The sequence below is a fragment of the Gracilinanus agilis genome, chromosome 5 (assembly GCF_016433145.1).
Source record: "Gracilinanus agilis isolate LMUSP501 chromosome 5, AgileGrace, whole genome shotgun sequence".
NCBI classification, from domain to species: domain Eukaryota; kingdom Metazoa; phylum Chordata; class Mammalia; order Didelphimorphia; family Didelphidae; genus Gracilinanus; species Gracilinanus agilis.
The window spans coordinates 208,674,075-208,685,531 of record NC_058134.1 but is presented as its reverse complement, the minus strand read 5'-3'; the positions used below and the strand labels follow the sequence as shown (position 1 = coordinate 208,685,531).

The 11,457-nt window shown below is 37.0% G+C and overlaps 1 protein-coding gene across 1 annotated transcript in view; it reads left to right on the top strand.

Annotated features, from left to right (window-relative positions):
- The first annotated feature begins 2,464 nt into the window (after positions 1–2,464).
- HDHD5 (haloacid dehalogenase like hydrolase domain containing 5) overlaps positions 2,465–11,457 on the top strand; it is a 30,432-nt gene continuing 21,439 nt past the window's right edge. Inside the window, exon 1 of the mRNA XM_044677260.1 lies at positions 2,465–2,593. Coding sequence (XP_044533195.1) covers positions 2,465–2,593 — 129 coding nt within the window. The remainder of the gene's footprint in view (positions 2,594–11,457) is intronic.

Sequence of the window (11,457 nt, the reverse complement as noted above, 5' to 3'; positions counted from 1 at the left end):
ACCCCCAAATTCCAAATAACACAATCTCTTTCCTTGGAATCTCAGACTGAGGTGGTAGGTGGGCTGGTTCATGATGGGGAAGCAACTAAGAGAAAGGCCAGCCAATATTTTTTTCTCTGGCCAACTTTTTAATTATTTAATAAATATAAATTAAGGTATGTTCTCCAGAGAATTTTCATCCTAACACCAGTGACTGCACCTTTCCCATTACCTTGGAAGCACCAAAGACTTACTAACTCCTAGAACTAGCTGTGAAAATAGCAGTGCAAAAAGCCTGGAACTTAGAACAGTATGCCAACCTCTAACCTCCAGGTAAAATCTGGAAAAATGAGTCAACAACAAAAACATCAAAATGAAAATAGCTATAAGGAAAGTCTCAAAGAAAAGTGTAGATTGGATATAAGCCTGAAAAGAAGTCCTAGAAAAGCCAAAGAAAGAATCCCCAAATATTTTAAAACTCAAATAAGAGTGGTAGAAGAAAAACCGGAGAAAGAAATGAGAGTAATATAAGAAATTTATGAAATCATAAAAATTATGAATTAACATCTTAATAAAAAATGCAAAATATCACTTCAATTTCATTGATAGCATTGGTTGAGATGACTTCTAATTTTTTTTTCTTCATCTCCAGATCTGTGATCTTATGTACTGCACATCAGTGAAAGTTAGGTGATCATTTGTCAAGGCATTGTTGGGTTTTCAAAGTCACTTTAAATGTAGAGATTCTGAGAGGAGACTATTAGATAAAAGGCACAGTGGATAGACTGCTAGGCTGAGTAAGAAGACCTGAGCTCAAATTCAGCCTCAGAGAAATTACTATGTGACCATGGGTAAGTCACTTTAACTTATGTCTGCATCAGTTTCCTCCTCTGTAAAATGGATCAAGTAAGGCAATATTTTCAAAGCACTTAACACAGCATCTGGCATATAGTATATGCTTAATAAATGCTTATTCCCTTCCATCTCTCCTACAAAAAAAAGAAACTTTAAGCTTCACGTACTCATTCTCTCTTTAACTAGGGTTAGTTCTAGTAGGGAGAGAGCCTGATATAGGAGATAGAGGACCCAACTAGTTGAATCACTTGATGGATTTACTTAACTTCTCAGTACCCTCAGGTCACACTGAAGGTCTAGAAGTTATAAATGAGTTGCAATCTATATTTATCAATTTACTAAAGGGCTTATTAATAAAGGTATTTTCCCCTTTACCAAATAGCCAAACTAATTTGGTATTAATTTACCAAAAGGTTTAATAAAGATGTACTAGGGTAGCTACTATGTAGTTTTAAGAAAAGTTCTCCATAATGATGAAATCACTGGACTCGATAAAATAAACCTCCATAGGATTCCCCTCCCTACTCCTCACAAACGATGTGATCTGTGACATTAAGGCATTTTCATTGGTTCTCTTCCAAGCCTGGAATGTTCTTTCTCCTCATTTTATCCTCTACATTAAGTCTTTCTCTATTTCCCCTTACTTTGACTGTCTTCCAGTTTGTTGATTATTTCCAATTTTTCTTGTATACATAGCTTGTCCATACAAACTGTTTGTATGTTGTCTCCCCATTAGGATGAGAACCTCAAGAGAACAGAAACTCTTGACTTTGTCTTTGCACAAAGCTTGGCACATAGTAGACACTTAATAATTAAGTTTATGTTTTCATTGTATATTTTTCAACAGAGAGGACAAAACTTTGAAAAGATTAACAAGTAGTAGCGAGGAGACAGGGAAAGAACTCTTTATTGGGGGGGGGGGACCAAAACAAGAAAAACCTGGGTTCAAATCCCATCATTGCCATTTACTAGGTATGTGATTTTTTGGGGGGGCAAGACAGCTAAGTGGAACTGGATTTGGAGTTAGGAAGGCTTGAGAAATTTATTGTTGGTGTGACCTAACCTGACATATATCCTAGAATAGCAATGATAAACGTGTATTGATAGGACAATAGTATTTAGCTTCCAGAGTCGTTATGTGAATCAAATAAAATAGCTTACAGAAAGCATTGTGCAAACCATAAGCTGCTCTATAAATACTACTAGCTATTTATTGCCCCTTTGAACTCGTTTTCTCGTCACCAAAATTAGGGGATTAGGAGGTGTACTTGACTCCTAAAATCTCTTCCAGCTTTAAGGGGAATGCAGTCCTGCAAGCCGGGTCATTGAATTTCCTTTCATTCATTGGTGAGCTCAAGTAGGGACCACGTGCTTACGTGGTCCAATCGGGCCCACAATTAAGCCTCATCCGGTAAATGACCTCTGTGTCTTTCCAGCTTTGCCAGGAAGACAGAGGACAAAAAGAAATGGGCTAGATGAAAGAACTACTACTCCCGGGAAGCTTTGCTGCACTTACTCCGCCCCGAGTGGAGAGAACGTGCCCCTGATTGGCTGAGAGGAGGGACCGAGAAGGGCCCGGCAGGGCGAGCGCGGGCCTGTTGGCTGCACGTGCTGGCAGCGGCAGGATCGGATGGGTTTGCACAACTGTTTCACGGCGGTCCGAGCCGCTCCGGGTCGCTGGCTTCGGCAGCGTACCCTCTGCAGGGGATGGGAGCTTCAGGGCAGCCCCGGAAGGAGCTACACAGCCGGCCTCACGCAGGTGAGAGCACGCAGGGATACGGAGGGCCAGGATGGGGAGGAAGCCGCGGAGGTCGAGGGGGTGGGGAGGGAGGAGCTGATCTCGGCCCGGACCCCACGCGTGGGGAGGCCTGCCTTAACTGCAGTTCCCGTGGCCTTAGTTCTGGCCCCCAAGCATGTAAGCCGTGATTGGCTCCTCCTCCGGTCCCGGCCACTGCCACGCCTTCCTTCGTTCTTCCCGCCCCCTGGCAAAACATATGAAGCTCTCTGTAAGATCCTCACTTTCCCTGCGGGGTTTATAGACCCCCTCCCTTACCTTCTTCCTCGCCTCCCCAGAGTTCCTGATGCATTTCAGATGGTTTCCTTTTCCTTCCACCTACTTTTCCTCACAGTTTGCACTTTTTGCTTCGATTTTTGACATTATTTTGAACCTCAAGTGATTTAGGAAATGAGCTTCAAGTGATTGACTCTTGAGGAAAAATTCTCCTTCCCTTTACCACCCCCAAACCCCCGAAAAAAAAAAAAAGGTGCCAAGGAAGTATCCCGCTGCCTAGTTTAGAGATTCAGCAGCAGCAGCAGCGGCAGGAAAGGATGGGAAGGTGGGTTGGCATGAGAGATTGGAGATATAGAAGCCAGGGTCAAAGGAGGTAAGTTGGAGGTAGAAAAGGTAAGGCTTGGAATTCATACTCGCTTATGTCTAAACATTGTATACCTTATGTGTTTCTGGCCGTCTCAAACTTTGAGCCCCAATGTGTGAAGCAAAGACCCCAAGAATGGCAGCTGGAAAGTCCAGCTGTTTCATTTAACAGGAAACCGAGCTCCATCGAGGCTGGATTGACTGAAGATCAGATGGGGGGGGGGGGGAGGGCAGAGTTTCGCATTTGACATCAGGTCTTCTTAACTCTATTGCCTTAAAAATAAACAAATAAAAAAATCCAACTTGATACATTTTGTTTTGACTCCACTTTACCGAGTGCTTAATCCAAAATAATCTATTCGTAGTCAGAAGGAGGCTCACTTTGATTGCGTGCTGCTAGCATTGCCTGCTGTGTTTGGTTTGTGTTGCTTCTCAATGTTGACTTTATTTATACTGTTGTAATTCATATGTAGAATGCTTTTATTTTTCGTTGTGCTTTCTTCACAGTTCATTTCATACAAGTCTTATGATTCCCTGAATTATTAATATTTGTCACTTCTTACAGCAAAGTAATTGTTTATGTAAATATGCCACAGTATATTTAGCTTTTTTCTGATTGACAGGACATATAATATTTTGGATATTTGTATACATGAGAATTTTCTTGTCTGTAATCTTTTCAGGCAAAAATCCCAGGTAGTAGAAAATCCCTGAATCAGAGTGTTTTAATTTAGTGTTTAAATTTAGAGGAGCATCTAGGTAGCACAGTTAGTGCCAGACCTGGAGGACCTTGGCTCAAATGTGGCCTCAGATACTTCCTAGCTGTGTGACCCTGGGCAAGTCACTTAACCCCAATTACCTTTTGATATACTTAGTACCGAGTTTAAGACAGAAGTAAGAGTTTAAAAAAATGAGTAACTTTCCCCCACAATTTCCAAATATTTTCTAAATTAGTTGAATCACCACCAGTTATCAGTACATCTTTTTCACAGCTCCTCCAGCAGTGACTTTTCCTGCCCTTCATTATTTTTGCTAACTTGATAGGTGTGAGGAGACAACTCAAGGTTGTTTCAATTTGTATTTCTCATCATTAGTGACCTTGAACTTTTTAATGTGGTTATTTATAGTTAAATATTGATAGTTAAGTAGTTCTGTTAAGTTAACTATTCATATAGCTTGACTATCTTTTGAGAAATGACTTCCACACTATGTATTAGTTCCAAGGCAGAAGAATGGTAAGGACTAGGCAATGGGAGTTAAATAAATCTTTATATGGACCTCTGCTCTCTGGGCCTGGTCTCCTCCCCTGCATGGTACTTTTATAATTATTTCAGTTTTCTATAGGTTTTGGATTATCAAATATTTATGGGATGCTTAATGCAAAGATTTTCCTTTGAAAAGATTTTCTTCCCAATGTTTTTTCCTATGATTCTACACTTATTTATGCAAAAGCTTTTAGATTGTTAAATTTTCTCTCCTAAATTCACTTTATTCTTATTTTTGTATATGTGTTCTACGTTCTTTATGGTTTTTTATCTGGCCCCAAATGCTCATTACCTCCTTGTTGCATACAATACATACTTTTTCTCTTTTCTGAAGGAAAAAAACCCCCACAATTCTATCAGTTATTGTGTTATCTCACTCCTCCCATTCTTAGTCTATCTCTTTCAAAACAAATCTCTATATATTGCTTTCGTTTTCTCTCTTTTCTGACTTCCTAATCCTTTGCATTGTGGCTTCAGCCCTCATTTCTCAAATGAAACTATTCTTTTTCAGTGTTAACAGCAATCTTTTAAGGGCCCAGCTGGTGGCCTTGCTCAATTCTCATTCTTGTTGACTTTGCTGTAACAACTTTTAACCATCCTATTTTTCTGGTACTCTTCCTTCTCTGTTTTTTTGTGTGTGTGTGTGTGTGACATTGTTCTTTATTTTTCTACTTTTCTGGCCTTTTCAGCCTCCTCTTTTATTATTATAAATATTTTTTTTTATCAATTACATGCTTGCCACTCTCCTTTGCTTTTTCTTTATTCATCTCACACTCTGTAACTGTGGATGTCTCTGTTTCTGAACCTTTTATTCTCTTTATGAGATTTTATTAGCTCCTGTAGGTTTAATTGTCATCTGTTTGCAAATTACTCTTAACTATACATAACTAGCCCTAGTCTTTCTCCAGTTACCTGCTGGATAGTTCAGACTACATGTCCTGAGGGCATACCAACTTTAGCTTGTCCAAAACTGAACTATTTCCCCCCTAAAACCTACTTTCTTCCAAACTTTCTTATTTTACGGAACATACTGCCATCTGGTCACCTGGGCTCTCCACCTCACCTTTATCCTTGAATCCTTACTTTCACTTACCCAACATATATAATCAGTTGCCATGTTTTCTTTCTACCTTCACAGTATCTCTCACACCTTTTTCCTTATCTCTGTTCACATGATCATTACCCTAGAGTGGACCCTGATCCCATCTTGCCTGGACTAACAACCTTGTGATTAGTCTTTGTCTCAAGTTGGTCTTCTTTCCATTTCACCAGAAGATGGTGTTCTTAGAAAACTCTAGAGAAAATTGTTTGAAATAACTATTAATTTCAGTGAATTTGTAGAATATTAGATATGTCCATATAAATTACCAGTATTTGTACATGTGACCAACAAAGTCCATCATGAATAGTTAGAAAGAGAAATTCCATTCAAAATAACTACAGAAGCTTAAAAATATTTGGAAGTGTATTTACCAAGAATCACCCAGGTAGGAATCTAACTATAAAATATTCTTTGCAGAGATAGAAATAAACCTAAATAATTATAGAAACATTAATTGCACATGGATAGATTAAACCATTATGATAAACCTAAATTATTTTACTTGGTGCTGTACCAAATCCCAAAAGAATATTTGTACCATATCAAACCAAAAAGAATATTTTATAGACCTAGAAAAAATAGCAATTCATATTGAGAAACAAAGGTCAAGAATCTCAAGGGTAATTATGAAAAAAGTGCCAGACCTCAAACTGTTCTACAAAGCAGTAGTGATCGAAATAATTTAGTATTGGTTTATAAAAAAGAAAAAAAAAACATAATTAATGGAACAGTCTGCATGCACAACATAAAACACATTAACATAGTATTTGATAAACCCAAAGACCCCAGTTACTAAGGAAAAGATTAATTTTTGGGGAAAAAAATGTGATGGGAAAACTGGACTGTGGTCTGGCAGAATTAAGTTTAGACCAATATCTCATACCAGACATACTCCAAACATAAATGGCAGATATAAAGATCATATTATAAACAAATTAGAGGAACAAGGAAGGAATTACCTTTCACATCTATGGATATGGCAAAGGTCAGTGACTAAATAAGTGATAGGAAAAATACATAGCAAAAAATGGATAATTTTGATTATGTAAAATTAAAATTTTTTTGTCAAACAAATCTAAGAGTAAAAATGAGAAGGGAAACAACTGGGGGGGGGAAAGACTTTGCAAGAAGTTTCTCTGATTTATATCTGATAATATTTATTATTGAGAATATAATATGATCAGTAATAAAACATCAGAGATATACTGTTAATCCTCATCATTTGTGGGGGCAACATTCCTAGAAATGGCATGAAAATAAAAATAGGGGTTTAAGTTTTTCCTGTGACCATCAAAAACTAATCTTTCCCTAGTAATTGCTAAAAGTATACTTTTCTGTATACAACAATAACGTTAATTGTGATACTATGCATTTTTCTTACAAAGTAACCATGAAATAACTCATAACTTATAATACACAAAATAAAATTGGTTACATTTAAAATATTTTTTTCTTGATAGCAATTTACCAGAATTCTGTGACCTTTTGTGTTAGCATCTCAGTAAAAAAGAATTGGTTTCAAACAATATTTACTTTTTATGAGACATGAAATCTACCTTATCATAAATACTGTACAACAAATACAAATTTAAAAACTAAAATCTTTTTAAGTGGAATCTTACCTTTCACTGTGTTATAAGGTGAAGTGAGGGCATTGTACTGTATATTCTACCAATGAAAGCCTCTCTACTTTGGCTACCCTCTGAAAACCAAGGGAGAGATTGCTGAGACTAGTTGCTTCTCTCAGAAAATATCACCTTAGAGCCTAAAGTACTTGCACAGTGCTTTTGTGGGGCATGATTGCAACATAATACTTGAGTTTTAAAGGCAAACAAGGAAAATTGCAATGAATTCACAAAGAACTCTTTGCAATGATAGGGTGAACCAGACCAGTAAAGCACCTAGTAGGATACCAGTTGCTCCACACACTTACTTGCATTGTGCCTCAATTTTTCTCAACTGCACATAGCTTCAAATGTGGGTGGTTCCAATGTGAAAGTGAATATAAAATTACTAATAAAATCATGTCAGTGCTTGATGTTATAAAGTTAAATGTCCGCTGTTGAGGTTTGACTGCATATGTGAAGAACTGATAGAAACTTATAAAACTTAGGAGCAATTGCTCAAACTGCATATTTTTTGAGCAACATATACCACTATTAGATCTATGTCCAAAACAAATTAAGGAAAAAGGGTCTCTAGATCTTTTATTTTATATAAATATCAATGAAGTTAGAAGAATATTGAGGATAGATTGATTTTAAAATTGTTTAATAGTTGAAAAAATAAAAGAAAATTAAAAAAAGAAGACAGGCAAGAAAAGCTTCTGAAGATGAAGTATTTCTTTTCCTCCAAAAAATGACAATATGAATTCATAAGTACTATAAGTCTTCAATATTCTGGTGGTAGGAGTCATTGACTGCTGAGTGGTATTGAGGCAGTCATTGTTTGACGTGACATTAAATATAGAGGAATCTGCCATCTTCTGGAGAATTTCTTAAGACTTTGACAAATTTGATAACTACAACTCCCTCTTGATGGAGTCAACTTACAGTGCCAGAAACAATTATGATAGTCTTTATAAGAATTATGAAGTCTTGGGCAACAAACTGAAGACTTTAGGGCCATAGGTGGTGTGTTTAGTGTTATCACCAATTGAAGGCAAGCATTTCAGAAGGAAAAGGAGGATTTAAAAGGTGAAAAGCAAAGGTAGTATCTGAAAGTAAGGATTTCTGGACCATGGCTTAGAACAGTGGTGTCACACTCATATAAATGGATCCCTGTGTGGTGTAGGGTTTAAAATTTATGGTTGGACTAAATATAAGAGAATGTGGTTGCCGAAATTATAACTCAAGTCAAAAATGACTTTTCAGCAGCTTTATTTACAAAATAGAGAGAAAGAGTAAAGTAGAGAAATGTGAAAGAGGGTAGAGTAAGCACCCTACCTACTCACCCTAAATATTTGCTCTAACTCAGCTCAAACCAGGCAGGGCTCGTTAACCCTCCACCAGAGGACCCTTAGCTGAAGGGCTGTTTAGCTGGAGAACTTGGCGGTGAATAACTATGTGGCCTTCTCCAGAAACTAATCTCTCCAGAAGCCAGGAAAGGAGTCACCTTTTCACTCACCCATGTTGTAGTCCAAAGGAGGAGATCCAAGAGCAGTCTCAACAATGCTAGAGTCCACCCTGAAGAAGGTCCTCCACCAGCCTTCAAAGCCTCCAAAGAGCTCAAAAGATTTCACTCACAGGAAGTTGCACCCTTCTTTTCATTACTCCCTGTGTCTTCCTCCACTTTACAGGGACCAATTGTAGTTTATAACTTTGCTTAGGACTGCCCAAGGGGCAGTCAGTCGGTTTCTGAGTTGTCATCCACTTTAGCATGTGGGTTGCGGAGCTCCCCCTCTTATGTGTTAAGTAGGGTATATATGCTTCTGGTGATTAAATTTAAAAGTAGGTGAGGGAAGAGTTAATTCCCATCTTCACAGTGGTATATTGATTTAGAAAACTGCAAATTAACATTATCTTTGTTGTGTTGTGTTTTTATTTCCCAATTACATTTTGATCTCTTTTCAGGCTGTAGCCCATGTGAGTTTGACACCCACACCCCTGGCTTACAATACAGGAAGAATCAGTTCTTGTAAAAGGGTAGAATGCAAATGAAAAAAAGCAATTAACTGTCTTGGGAGTGTTCAAGTAACCTGGTCCAGATGAACTACATCCTAGAGCAGTGATTCCCAAAGTGGGCTCCACCGCCCCCTGGTGGGTGCTGCAGCGATCCAGGGGGCGGTGATGGCTACAGGTGCATTTATCTTTCCTATTAATTGCTATTAAATTTTTTTTTTAAATTAATTTCCAGGGGGCTAAGTAATATTTTTTTTGGAAAGGGGGCGGTAGGCCAAAAGTTTGGGAACCACTTCCTAGAGTATTGTATAATTAGAATTTTGTACCCTTGAACTACATTTTCCAGCATTCCTCTTTCTTTTCCATGTTAAGTTCTTATGTTTTATAGATAAAGGTTTCTGTAACTCTTCCCTCTTGCTCCTCTTCCACTTTCGTAGTCTAGGAAATTGCTCTTTACTCAGGCTATTACTTTCCTCTACTTCAAGTGATTATTAATAAATATTATAAAATATAATACTTGGAGTTAGTATACATTAACTTTAATCTTACAATTGAAAGAATTGGTAGATATAATTTATTAGCTACTGTTAATGATTTTTTAAAGATAGAGGCTGAGCGATGTGGCATAGGATTGGAGGACAGATGTTGTATTGATTTTGAAAAAGAAAAGAGAATATAGTATGTGTAGATCAGTAAGCTTGCCTTTGATTTTTGGCAAAATTTTAGAATGTTAACAAAGGAATGGTTAGTGAATTTACAGAAGAGGAAGTGATTATAACATAGAATAAGCATTGGCTTAAGTCATAACCAAGAACAGATCACAGTGGATTCACCTAATATCTTTTTTCTTTTTTTTTTTTTTAAACAGGATTCCGTATGTAATTTTCCCAACATTTTAGCAAAGCATTTGATTCACATAGTGCATAAGATGGAAAGATGTGGACTGAAGCACAATTTGGATTTGAAACTTGATGTATAATGAGATGCCAAAAAGTTATTTAAAGATTCAAAGTCATTTTGGAAGGAGATTTCTAGTAGAATGTTTTAGGAGTTGGCTCTTGGCCCTGTGCTGAAATTTTTATCAATGACCTGGTTTATAAAGGAAGAGATGAGATGCCATGCTCAAAATTTGAAGAGAACTAAGAATAGGTAACATATGGGAGAAAAAAAAGTCAGGATCTCTACAAAATCCAACAATAAAGAACTTTGGCTGGAATCTAAGAAGATGAAATTTATTAGAGAAAAGTGTATTAAGTTTCACTTTGTAAGTATTAGTTCCTGCCTGAAATGTGAGTCAGTTGATGATCAAATACCCTAGTTTAGAAATAGTGGTCCTAGCGTAAAGAGAGGGACAATGAGATAACCTAGTACCCTTCCTTTCTTATTCCTTATACTTTTGTTATTTGTTGGGTATCTACAGGTAAGCCTTTCCTTTTAAGCCTTACATTTAATAAGCTAAACATAAGGATTTATTGCTTTCAACACTAACATTGACTGGATCATTTCTTTTTTCCTTCAGAGCCTTAAAAATGGACTCTGACACTCCCCAGAATTATATATCCATTCTTTTTCCTGAACTCCAGTCCCGCATTGCCAACTATGTGCTTCATAAACTTGGCCTAGATTTCCTATCAGTGTTGTATTTCAAACAGGATATGTGCAAAATGGAACTCATCATCTTATTCTAACTTAGTAACAATATGACAAGTTACTTCATCTTCCTAAAAGAGAGCGTTATATTTCTTAAGCTTCTGAAATTGCTTTTGGCTCTAATTCTAAATCCTGTGAAACTTAGAAGAAAAAAAAAACCATTTCAAATATATTATTGCCACAAATTCAAACTTCAGTCAGAAAGACAAACTAGAGCAATGGATCTATTCAAAATGAAAATATGTCCTAGGAGCTGGTGAAGACATAGTACCACAAAGAACAATAAATAGGTATTTTTTTAATAATACAAATGAATATTGCTAGAATCTGTTTTGTTAACTGCAAAAATCTCTTGCCTTAAGGTTGCAAATTGTAGTTTTTAGCCCTCACTAGTTCAAGACTACTTCATTATACAGTAGGATGCCCATCACTAAAAATTAAGCAGAGGTAAAAAGCAGAATTTTCTTTTCACATGGGAGAGTAGAGAGAGTGAGTAGACTTAGGAGAAGGAATTTGAAATTGAGACAGGGTAGAAAATAAGTAAATTATATGAAGCAACAGCATGTAGTGAAAAGAGCTTTGGACTGGGAGTCAGGAGACCTGGTTCCAGTT